Source organism: Protomyctophum parallelum, assembly GCF_964188405.1.
Source record: "Protomyctophum parallelum genome assembly, chromosome: 15".
In the NCBI taxonomy this organism is placed as follows: domain Eukaryota; kingdom Metazoa; phylum Chordata; class Actinopteri; order Myctophiformes; family Myctophidae; genus Protomyctophum; species Protomyctophum parallelum.
This window is the reverse complement of record NC_139710.1, coordinates 11,042,873-11,053,436: the sequence shown is the minus strand read 5'-3', so window position 1 is coordinate 11,053,436 and position 10,564 is coordinate 11,042,873. Positions and strand designations below refer to the sequence as shown.

The 10,564-nt window shown below is 43.8% G+C and overlaps 2 protein-coding genes across 2 annotated transcripts; both read right to left on the bottom strand.

The window, feature by feature from the left end:
- Nucleotides 1-1,464: 1,464 nt before the first annotated feature.
- Nucleotides 1,465-4,065, bottom strand: selenom (selenoprotein M). Its single transcript, XM_083784314.1, has 5 exons — nt 3,832-4,065; nt 2,783-2,818; nt 2,640-2,674; nt 2,433-2,511; nt 1,465-2,189 (listed from the first exon to the last, which is right to left on the bottom strand). The coding sequence occupies exons 1-5, from the start codon at nt 3,928-3,930 to the stop codon at nt 1,989-1,991; spliced, it is 450 nt and encodes a 149-aa protein (XP_083640440.1). The 5' UTR covers nt 3,931-4,065; the 3' UTR covers nt 1,465-1,988.
- A 2,536-nt stretch (nt 4,066-6,601) lies between these two features.
- On the bottom strand, nt 6,602-8,851 carry LOC310872019 (iron-sulfur clusters transporter ABCB7, mitochondrial-like; the record flags this gene model as incomplete). Its single annotated transcript, XM_083783688.1, has 1 exon — nt 6,602-8,851. One exon carries the CDS (start codon nt 8,849-8,851, stop codon nt 6,602-6,604), a length of 2,250 nt encoding a protein of 749 aa, XP_083639814.1.
- Nucleotides 8,852-10,564: the final 1,713 nt, after the last annotated feature.

Genomic DNA, 10,564 nt, shown 5'->3' with positions numbered 1-10,564 from the left:
CGGGCCTCAGACCTCTGATCCAGTCCTGTATTCAACGTGTTTACAACCACCCTAGCCCTTGTTGTCCCACCCAGAGTATGGTGCATACCTCTATGCTACCCATGAACCCTGGCCCCTAATCATAATCGGATGACAGACGCTTACAGGAATGTCATTCATGTAAGCATCTCTGGTGGACAGTTTGGGGGATAATGTGTTTACTGATTATCCTTGTTGGCAACATTGGTGATGAGTTTGATGTATTATTTTCTTCTGGATGCACATGTTCTTACTTCTTAGTATAAAATAAGTCAATCTCCAGTAAGAGGGCCAACGTTTTTATCAGCAAAACCTTTGAGCTTTAATAGTTTTATATATATATATTTTGTATTTGTTCATTTAGTGGTTTTTACTGAGAGACCCCTAAAGAAATGTACAAGAGAAATGTTTTTAACATAGTCCCCTTTTAAATTAAAAATTAATACACTTTAACTATTCGCATAACTGGTGGTGATGCCATTTGAAAATATATACATGCATAACATATGATGCATCTCTATAGTCTATAGTCTCAATTCTGGTACTTATTGGTCATTATTTCCACCAGGAGATAATGCATTCGCCCTGTGTCTCTCTCCGTGTCTGTCTGCAGGTATTCTCTCGTACTACTAGGTCGATCAGTCAGTGTCATATTGCTTGTGCATGCCAGCAGGGTTGTATATATTTCAAACGGATAAATGACAATTGTCATTTTTTATCAGTGCCAGGCTGGCCAATCGCAACAATCCTGTCCCTCCGATCTACTGCACTCTGAGTGCACCTTTCTACTTTCAGGTTTTCTAACCAAAAACTGCATGCTTTTTAAAAACACTTACTTGAATTATTTAAAGTTATCCTATTGATTTTATTGATCATATATTTAATTTCATTCATGAGCACTGGGATGTTTTTGAAATTGTAATTAAAATTGTTGCAACCTCAGTGTCTTTGCATTCTGTATACTCTCCTTACTGAGGTCTGCAATGCTATCAAGACCCAGGTTCAGTTGTTGTAAAACATAGTATTGTTTTATGCAAAGGCCCTAACCAGCTAAATCTGTGGTTCTGTATGACCATCACTATTCATGACTGAACATGCATGCATTTTTCAGGTGGAAAATAAGGGAAAGTCCCAAAAATAGTTTAGAATATTTGGCTGGCTACAGCTTGAATAAACACTGCCATTGCCATCCTATGACCTGTGTGACATCACATCCCTGATCCTGCAAAATGCAATCCATTTGGTCATACTCCATGTTACTGATTAAAATTCACTGCTGTCAACTCATAAGTTCATGTTACTGTGCACAATAAATGTGAATTGACAAGCCATTTGAGACATTGACACTTTATTTTCAGAATCTCATTTGTACAATTTTGTGCAGCTTCACATAAAGTGGTATGTAAAAATGTTCACAATGTAAGAGTTTGTTTTTAATAATTTGCCAAACCTTTCACTTAAAAAGTCTTGAATTTGTAAGTCCCACCTACTGGAACAAATTGCATCAGCCCCAAACCAATCAGGTGATTTTACGCCTGGGGCTTCATTCAGTTTCACAGTGGACAGGAAGTTATCAAATGCATGAAAGATTAAGTGAGGAAAGACTCCTGAGGACATGACACATAACAAAGAAATATGGACATAGTACTGTAAGGTTCTCTAAAATTACAGTAACAATCTATGTGCAACTTCAGAGCATGGACTGCTGGATGCTGATGCTAACTGGAACCCCTAAGTGTGCTGGTTCATGATCTGTTGTCACTTTAACATAATTATGAACCGTGATAAACCGATCATGGACCAGCCAGTACTGTAGGAGACTGGAGCTGTGGTTTTCCCTTTTTGTCTCAGAGCCTAATCTATACTTTGTTGTACAACATGAATGTAAATGTTGTTCAGCTAAGAAATGCTTTTAATTTAAAATCATTTAGGTGAACAACATGTTCGTACGGAAAAGTATAAACTCTGCTTTATAGGTCTGCCTTTGAATCAGGAACTGAGGCTTTCTCTGTTGGGGGAGAAGTGGAGGTCTGAGACTGTGGCTCGTCTTTGGCAGGGGAGAAGCGGAACTCCTCTGGCACCTCATCGTCAGCTTTAGCCTTCTTGTAGAAGCCCAGCTTCCCCAGTAGTTCATTGATCTCAGAGCGGCTCATGTCGGATAGGCCTATCCGCTGAAGAGGGTCACACAAAACGGGGTTTAACATTCATGACTCAAATAAGTGTGTGTTAATTAACCCTTAAATACTGTACACCATAACCCTTGTGATCCAATTCCTATTGACAAACTTGCTTGGGGTAGAACAAATTCTGATAATACCGGTTCCTGACATGCTCCTGGCTATAACTGAACAAAGAGGATGATGTAACATTTACCTGCTGTCAGACAAGTAACTAGTATAACACAAGACACTTACATCCAATTCCTCATAATGGTGGTTGAGGAGGACAAGCTCAGGGTCAGCCCCAGGAATGTGCTTCATTACCAGATTGTGGCTAGGTGACAGTGGTCAAGGTCAAGGCTCAAGGATCAGGACAGACATAACATACCAGAGGTCTTTGTTTACCATTTAGTAACACTTCTGCATTTATAACAAAATCAAAACACTTGAGGTAAAGGATACTAAAGAGGAATATCCTGGTTCACAAAGGCTTTGACCTGTGGGGAAAAAGTTGAGAATAATTGTTCAATCATCTTGGTCTGTATTCAATAGGTCTTTCCATTAATAAATTTTCTTTTTGGATTAAAAGTAAAAGTTAACCTTACCTCAACCAGCCTGTTCAGCTGTCATCCACCACATGACTGGGGAGAAAAGAATTATCTTGCATTCACTCCCAGCATGAGATAAAATACTGTAAACTGTAATAGCAATTGACCCAATGCAACAAACATTTATTCTCACATGATATAAGCCCCTTCAAATGCATATCTTGAGGAGTCCTATGGATGCCCTCGGTACAGTACATTAGCTTGAGGTTCAGTGCCTAGGTCCACATTGGCAACAATGTGGACACCGTTAGTGAAATTCTACATCCAGTTGCCATATCACAACTGGATGTAGAATAGTAGTCTAGGGCCAAGCTTTCTGTGATTTGTCAAAGACTTTACCTCTGGGCCAGCCTGCTGTTGCATACCGTTGTTATACCCCTATTGCAGAGTATCTTAACTATTCATTTACAAAAAGGCCTTAATAGTTAACATTCAATGTATTTAGAGGAATGCCAACCCTAAACTTTTGCAGAAAATGTGTACGTCTGGTAATGTTCACGCAAGTATTCAATTCCAGGTGTGAAATACATAATAGAAATGGATACAAGGTGACAGGTGTGGTGTTTGAGTGACACCCTGGGGGATACCTGCATGGTCTTTCACAAAGAACAGAATAGAGTTTCAGAAACTTGTGTATTGTAAGCATGCAATTCGACTCCTCAGTGTAGCCTCCTCCCAACCCCTTTGTCCTCATTTGATTTTTAGATGAAAAGAACAGACCTGTCAAATTTTGTTACAAATATCGGTTTTGGGTATTCATTTACATTAATTCCATTAGTTACACCATAGTTAGTTGTTGAAAGATATTTCACAATTATTGTTCATCTTTGCATGACCGTCACCATCATCCACACACACCACATAATTTACGCATGCGTGAATCACAAAACGCGGAAATGAAATTGAATTCAAGTTCACGATTTCAAATACTTTTTAAGAATTTGAAATTATATAAGCCTCGCCACAGACACCCCCTAAACCTTTATCTAATATAAAGGAATTAGCGAAAAATCAAAAATGTAACGTATATCTTAATCTTACTGTACCTCCACCTTCGCTTTTGAGAGACCTTCTAGCTTCTTCACATCCACATCATATGCCGAAACACATTGAAGAACGGTGGTCAAGACCAACCACCACATCATTTCTCCTTTTTCTGGTGGAGACGGACCGAGAGCTGCTGTTCTTTCTTGTCCACAAAGGTGCAAATCTGAGTGAAATGGATTAGGTGAAGAGAGGAGGCTGCAAGATGATGTGCACAACAATGTCACGTCCGGAGGCTTTGCCTCTTTGTCACGTCAAATGTTTCAAGAAGGAGGAGGGGTGAAGAGACGAGCCAATGAGATTAGAACACTACATTAGAAAATTAATGAGTAATTGTTGATCGTTCACTTACCTACGCACCTAAACCCGAAGGGAGGGTCCATACTAATTTGATCGTACAGTAGCGAGTAGCCTATAAACGGGTAGAGATATTTAATAATAATAATAATAATAATAATAATAATAATGATAATAATAACGTACGATAATAATAATAATAATAATCTATAAATGCACCATGTCTCTGTACTCTGTTCTGTGTACGGCTGTAATGCACGTAACTCGAGAACCGTTCGCCCCATCCACTTCAAATTCGACAGTGACACTATAGCCCGGCTAATAAGCCATGCAGACTCAAATCACTTCTTCTTTTTTGCCAACGGTTGATTCGGTCTGGCTTATTAGCCAGGCTACAGTGACACACCCCCACAGGGAGTGCAGTGCCTGGTGTCAAGTCGGACCCAGGGTTGGACAACCGCCACAAAAGGCCTCTGCCCAGGCTCTGGACAGGGTCCATATATGGAGCTGGCCTGTTCTGACAACACAACACTCCATAGTTGGGCATGCCTGACGCAGAACTCCATATTATGAAATAAAGGGACACAGAGAGTCAGATACAGAAATCTCTATAGCCTATATGGGCATAAAAGGGACACAGACAGATGAGTGGAACAGGTACTCTGACACGGGTAGTCGGGTACAATGGGTCATGGATCTCCAACTTCCATCGTTACTGACTCGGTGCTCTACAGCCGGGTACAGACGGTCTACGGGTCTAGTAATACAACAACAGCAATAATAATAATAATAATAATTGGCACAGTAAACAGTTTCTTTGGGGGGGGGGGGGGGGGGGGGGGGGCACCTGTAGTTGTCAACCATTCCTTGTATTTGTGAAACTAAATTATTGAACTGATACACACTTGTGCCTTGTTCTGGGTTTGGGGAATTACCTCAGTAACCCCCCCGCACACACACACACACACACACACACACACACACACACACACAAAAACTGACCAGCTCAGTGGCCTTGTGGTTAGAGTGAAAAATAGGACCCAGTGCCTACCTGCTTGGCTCTCAGCATCAAAGGTTGGATTAGGAGTAAGTCCCTGCAACATACTAGCGTACATTATTTTTATTTAACCTTTATTTAACCAGCAAAATCACATTGAGACTGCGTCCCCCTCATGTCCAGGGGGTGTACATCAAGCTGCCTCACGCTACAGAGATACGCTCGCTCCTGCCCTATGGGCCTCATTGCTCAGCAAGGCTTACTACTATCACAAAAACTGTATTATAAATTCTTCTATAGGCCAGTGACATTTTATTTTTTTCTGGGCCAATTAGAATTTCAGCTAGTTGGCAACCCTATAGTAGCCTACTTGGGGACCACCATTGCGTTGGATGTGTTTTTCCTTGAGTGGCACACTCGTATAATGTTATGGCTCCAACCTACAGTACTACTGTAGGTTGGTATAGCCAATAGCCATAACATTATATAGCCCTGTACAAACAGTAAAAACAATCTCTCAAAAATATGTTGACACTTTGCTTTTACTGTATGCTCTGGGAATTCTGCCTGACAACTCATCCAGAGGGACTGTGACACAGTCCCTTGTGCCTATGTATCTACTAGCTAGTATGAAACACAGTCACTGTGTTTCATCGATATAGGCTTACAGGTGCGTCTTACTTGACAGAGTATGGAAGTCCACAAAAGGCCTCTGCTCGGGCTCTGGACAATAATACAATTAAATAAATAAATGTATTTAAATGCTTTTTTAATTTATTTCATTGCAGTATTTATTATTTAAGTTTTGGTATTTATTATTTACATTTTTTAACCTATGGACTTCAATAGTCCCTGCTGTTTTCGTTGTACGCTAAATATTTCCATCAAATGTTCCCAGAACAGGAACACTAGGGTTCAAGTGGGTAAAGGCGTGTCTGTGTGCAACATCAGAAAAATGTAGGCTAACAGTCGATGAGTTTGTGCAGTTTGTACTTCGTCACATATGCAAGCACGGCCGCCTAGACGTCACCTAATGGCACACTGGATCTGACTAACGTTCACCCCTCCTCCTCCCGCTTGGAGACCAATGGCATCTCTCCGCTCCCAAGAGGAGGAGGAGATAGGAAAATGGAAAAGTTATGACCACAAGAACATATTTAAATACCACATTTTAATTTTTTTATCAAGTCTAGTTAATTAAAGGCCATTTACTTTTAAAACCTACTTTGAATGCCCGGACCACTGCTTTGTGGTTATAACTTATTTTCCTTTTTCCTGAACATTATTCCCTTCCATGATGGTCCTCCTTGGTGGTTTGAGGGATACCAGTCACACTCCTGAATCCTCTCTCCAGGAGAAGTATTTTATCGGTGTTCATGAACCTTGCAGAGCAATCGGACCAGTGCCGGCCTCTGACAGAGGAGGAGAACAACAGCGGGACAAGGGGGACCTCTTTAACTGCTCCTCCTCCTCTCCTCTCAGCAGGAGCAATTTCCGCAGCCCTTCACGCTGTTCATGATATCTTCATGCAGTGTCTTCCTCTCCTCCTCTTTGGCGGACAGGTGTTGTCCGGTGGGCGGCTCGGCCACACCACTGCGGTTGAGGATCTTACTGTTCTGGGTGTTCCACAGCTCTGCGTACAAGCTGCCGGGCGTGCCCAGGAGCGTGTCATGATCCCCGCGCTCTGCTACTCGACCCTGATTGAGGACGATGATTTCATCAGCGTCAGCGATGGTGGACAGTCTGTGGGCGATGAACACTGATGTTCTGTCTTGGACCAACTCCTTCATCGACCTCAGGATGTGCTCTTCTGTAATAGAGTCCAGGGAGGAGGTAGCCTCGTCATATAGTAGAATAGGTGGGTCCTTCAGTATGGCACGAGCAATGGACACACGCTGCTTCTCTCCTCCTGACAGCTTGAGGCCTCTCTCGCCGACCTGGGTGTCATAGCCATGAGGCATCTTGAGGATGGCTTCGTGGATGCCAGCCAGCCGTGCCACACGGTACACATCCTCTGCAGATGCCTTGATGTTCCCGTACTGCAGGTTATAGAAGATGGTGTTGTGGAACAGAACAGAATCCTGAGGGATGACGCCCACAGACTTCCTCAGGCTGTCCAGGTTGACATCCTTGATGTTCTGACCAGCAATGTAGATGTTCCCCTGCTGGGGTTCGTAGAAGCGGAACAACATGCGCACAAGGGTGCTCTTCCCTGACCCACTGCCTCCAACGATGGCCACCTTCTTCCCGGCAGGCACATCAAAGGACACCCCGTTGAGGACCTTCTGGCCCTCCAGGTACTCAAAGTAGACGTCCTCGAAGCGGATAGTGGCTTCCTGCGGCGTGACCGCCAGTGCTGGAGCCAGATCCTTGTCCTTGATCTTGGTTTCCTCACTGAGCAGGGTGAAGAGTGTGTTCATGTCAATGAGCGCCTGTCTGGTCTCTCTGTACACGGTACCCAGGAAGTTGAGGGGAAGCGAGAGCTGAAATAGCAGTCCATTCACCATCACCAGGTCTCCCACCGTCATGGTGCCTGCCATGATGCCCTGGCTGGCCATCACCATGATGGATGCGAGGCCCACAGAGAAGATGGCGCTCTGTCCAAAGTTAAGCATGGCCAGCGTTGTCGTGGTCTTCAGAGAAGTATGCTCGTACGTCTGCAGGTAACCATCATACCGCTCCGCTTCATACCTCTCATTGTTGAAATACTTAACAGTCTCATAGTTGAGGAGGGAGTCGATGGCTGTGTTTCCCGCGTCGTTGTCTGCTTTGTTCATCTCCACCCGGAAACGAGTCCTCCATTGAGTGACTAGGATGGTGAAGGCTGTATACGCTGATATCGTTCCCACAGTCACGGCCGCAAACTGTCCACCACACTTATAATACAGGATGGAACTGACGAGGCCCATCTCAAAGACGGTGGGTCCCAGGTTGAAGACCAGGGCGCTGAGGACGAAGGAGATGCCTCGCGTGCCGCGGTCGATGGCCTTTGACAGCGCACCCGTCTGCCGGCTCAGGTGGAAGCCCAGGTCCAGGTTGTGCAGGTGGAGGAACACATTCATGGCGATTCTGCGGATGGAGCTCTGCGCCACCTTGCCAAACACGGCATTCCTCAGCTCATTGAAGAGGGCTGAGCATGTCCGTGACACACCATAACCAATCAGCATGGCTGTTGCTGTGGTAGCCACAGTGCTTGGCCCGTCACTCAGGTTAAGCATGTGTCCCGACATCTGGTTGAGCTCGTCCACCGCATACTTAAAAATGAAGGGTACCACCACATTGGTCATCTTAGCAGCAGCCAGCAGCCCCAGAGAGACAGCTACACGCACACGTAGATCCGGCCTGTCCTTGGGCCACACATAAGAAAGCATTGCAGACAGAATCTGGGTAGAATTGACCTCCTTCAGCACATTTTTGGGGTCTGCATTCAGTCCTCCACCTGCGTTTCCGTGCCAACATGTCCGTTTGTCCATCACCTGTAAATAATTTGCTGCTTCCAAGATCCGACGACAGTTTCCGGTGTTGTTGACACTCCATGGTGCCGTTCTCAGGTTGGCTGTGGACTTCAACACATGATATGTTTTATAATTATGTTGATATTTGTGGCAGTGTTCATCTTTGTCCTTGTGATTCCATGTGTGAAACGAACTCGTCTGTTGAAGAATAAACGCAAATCTCCGCCTTTGGACGTGACACCCACATTTCAGCGGGACCAACAGCTGCCCCATGTTTACGTCTTCATTTCAATATTAGAACTTTCAGAACATACCAGCATTAGTTACTGTATAAAAGAATACCAACACGAGTTAGAGCATTTCAGGATCATCATCATTATAACCTTTATATCAACCCGAAGTACAGTTGAGGGGAGGCCCTCATTTTCAATGTAGGCGAGACATCCCCAAATACTGTATGTATTGACATACTCGAGAGTCTGACATCATAGACTCTCTCCTGGAACCCTGTATATGGAGATGACCAAAACAACAAAGCCTGACATCACATCATAGGCCCTATATCTTTGGGCATGACAAACATATCGGGGGGCCTCCTTATATTCATATGACTGACATCACCGTGATGAAAATAGGTGTGGTTACAACTGCACCTGGTCATAATCAAAGATGGTCTCCCAGACTCCTCCAACCCAGACCCCCCATACGTGTGAAACTACCTCCCCCCCCCCCCCCCCCCCCCCCCACACACACACACACACACACACACACACACTTGCTCACTAGCACCACCACTGCCCCCTATCGGTATTGTGTAGTGATGCCCAGCCCTAGTCACCACAAATAATATGTAGGCCTACTTTTGATTGATTGATTGAAATATTTATTAACAGTTTGTAGAATTTACAGTACATTTTAAGCACAAACTCAATACAAAGACTGTCAACTGTGAGTGGACGACCCAATTAAGCATTACACTTGTTTACAACAGGGTCCACATTGTTCAATTCATCAAAACATTTAAAGACATACAACCATTTAGAGACATACAAATAGACATTTCTATGTAGCTAAAGAACAGAACAGGAATTCATCATATGGGAAGCAAAAAAGGGAAAATATACAAGCACTGGGAAAATATACAATATACAATATACAGTGAGGGAAATGGGGTGGGGGGGATTCAGATTTTACAGAGGCCAGTTTCGAATTGCAGCCATCCGTAGGTGCCCTTTGAGAGCGGTTTTGAAGGAGTCAAGGGATTACCTGTCAAACTACTTCCTAAACGGTAAAGAGAGAGGTTGCTAGATGTTAGGGTGGCGAGAGAGGGAGAGAAGGGGGAGAGAGAGAGAGAGAGAGAGAGAGAGAGGGTTGAGAGAAGGGGGGGGGGGGAGAGAGAGAGAGAGAGAGAGAGAGGGAGGGGAGGGAGGGAGAGAGGGGTAGATAAAGAGAGGTTACTCGATGTTAGGGCAGGGAGAGAGAAGGGGAGAGAGAGATGAGGTAAAGAGAGGTTAGGGTGGCGAGAGAGGGAAGGAGAGAGAGGGGAAGAGAGAGAGAGAAGGGGGAGAGAGGGGAGGTAGAGTCTAGAGAGGTTACTAGATGTGATGTGAGAGTGAGAGAGGTCAGGTTACTAGATGTGAGGGCCGCGTAGCAGCCCGAACCTGTAGTTAATTTACAAAACAATTGTTGCCTAATTAACTCAAGGAAGGAAATCACTTACTATGAACAAGGCAAGCTCAATATAGCTCTCAATAATTTTCAATTTAACCGTTGACAGCACCGCAGTGATTGTATTTCATATATATATATATATATATATATATATATATATATATATATATATATATACATACATACATACATACATACATACATACATACATACATACATACATACATACATACATATATAAATTACATGACACATCATGACCATCATTCATGACCAACCCTCAAGATTGTGTAGCATAACCTTCACGGTTGCCA